This window comes from Geospiza fortis, unplaced genomic scaffold (genome assembly GCF_000277835.1).
Source record: "Geospiza fortis unplaced genomic scaffold, GeoFor_1.0 scaffold183, whole genome shotgun sequence".
Classification (NCBI taxonomy): domain Eukaryota; kingdom Metazoa; phylum Chordata; class Aves; order Passeriformes; family Thraupidae; genus Geospiza; species Geospiza fortis.
In genome coordinates, this window is record NW_005054447.1 from 1,332,433 (window position 1) to 1,334,047 (window position 1,615).

Genomic DNA, 1,615 nt, shown 5'->3' on the forward strand with positions numbered 1-1,615 from the left:
GGGCCTTGCGCGGCCCCTCCAGGCGCCGCGGCCCCGGGGAGCCCGGCAGGCCGTGGAAGGAGTGCGGGTAGCCGGGAGGGCCAAAGCCGGGCTGCTCCCCGTACTTGCCCCCGAACTGGGGCTGCTGCCGGGCCGTGCTGTTCATCTGGAGGGCAAAGAGGGACAGAGGGCTGGGGCTGGCACGCTCGCTGCCTGGGGGAGTGTCTGAACCAAACCCCGGGCTGGCCTCCAACCCACACTGCTCATAGTAGAACCTTTACATGGCCCAGAGCCTCCTCCAACCCACACTGCTCACACCAGAACCTTCCATGACCCAGAGCCTCCAACCCACACTGCTCACACCAGAACCTTCCATGACCCAGAGCCTCCAACCCACACTGCTCACACCAGAACCTTCCATGACCCAGAGCCTCCAACCCACACTGCTCACACCAGAACCTTACATCGCCCAGAGCCCTCCCAGCTGGCTCCCTCTGTACCAGCAGCTTCACATCATCTGGAAGTGCCATTTCAGCCCTCCAGCAGTGCATTCCCAGCAGCTGTGCCCCTGAGTGTGCACGTACCACCGCTTGTCTCTGCAGGCTCGACGGGAACCCCGGCGCGCCCATGCCATCCGGAACCCTCTCATACCTGCAGGGAAAACACAGCAGCAGTGTCAGCCTCAAACACACAACGGGGCATCTGCATCTCACTGGTGCTCCCTCCACGGGAGGGAAACACCAAACTGCACTTTGGGAAGTAGCCACGAACACGGTGAACCATGCAACGTCTGCCTCCATTCCGCACTCCTGTGCTGGCCACACTCGTACCTGCTGCAGTTGGATGCTGGATGAGGCATCCCAGGAGGGTTGGTACCAGGAGCTCCGAGCTGGGAACAGGATGGACTGATATCCTGGGCTGCATGACTGCTCCCTGGAGAGAGACAAATAATTCAGGAGACCCACAAACACCAGTTAAGGTAATGAGGTGTGAAGTGAACTTGCAGAAAATCAACACATTTTGAATTGGCTCTCAAGTTTCGTAAGTGATCTGCAAAAGCACGTGGTCCAGTTACCAAAACAAAGTACTGCAATCTTAATTCCCACCAGAAAGGGCAGAGATACTGTAAACAATGTGCCTCATTTACCACGATCAGATGCGATTTTTGCTCCTCGTGTGATAATTTAGAACAATTCTTGGAAGTGCTGCAGGAATTACCAATAAAAACCCACAGAGAAGGCTCGGCCAAGGGGTTACACCGGCCATGAGGGACAGGAGGAGGTGAGGGGAGCAGAGCTGGAGATGAGGGACCCCTTGGTGACAGGCTCCTGCAATTTACCCGAATAGCTGTGACTCTGCTGCAGGCTAGGGCAGCTGACAGCAGCTCACGTCCCCCTACAAAGGTGGTGAAGGTGCCCCCGGTACCTGATCGGAACTGGATGCGCATGGGCCGCCCGTACAGCTTGATCCCGTTGAGCAGCCGCAGCCCGTACGGCACCGACTCCTCGTGCTTGAAATTGACGAAGGCGAACTGCTTGGGCCGTCCATCCCGGTCCTTCGGGATCTTCACGGTGATCACGGGCCCCGCCTGGCACCGGGGACGAAGGCGTTAAGCAAACACCGGGAGGCAGCGGCC

The 1,615-nt window shown here is 58.5% G+C and overlaps 1 protein-coding gene across 1 annotated transcript in view; it reads right to left on the reverse strand.

Annotated features, from left to right (window-relative positions):
- Nucleotides 1–1,615, reverse strand: part of RBM7 (RNA binding motif protein 7) — a 3,809-nt gene that overhangs the window by 430 nt on the left and 1,764 nt on the right. Inside the window, 4 exon segments of the mRNA XM_031062394.1 lie at nucleotides 1–145; nucleotides 564–630; nucleotides 810–912; nucleotides 1,405–1,567. The exon segment at nucleotides 1–145 is cut by the window's left edge and continues 20 nt beyond it. Of these exon segments, the coding sequence (XP_030918254.1) occupies nucleotides 1–145; nucleotides 564–630; nucleotides 810–912; nucleotides 1,405–1,567 (478 nt within the window).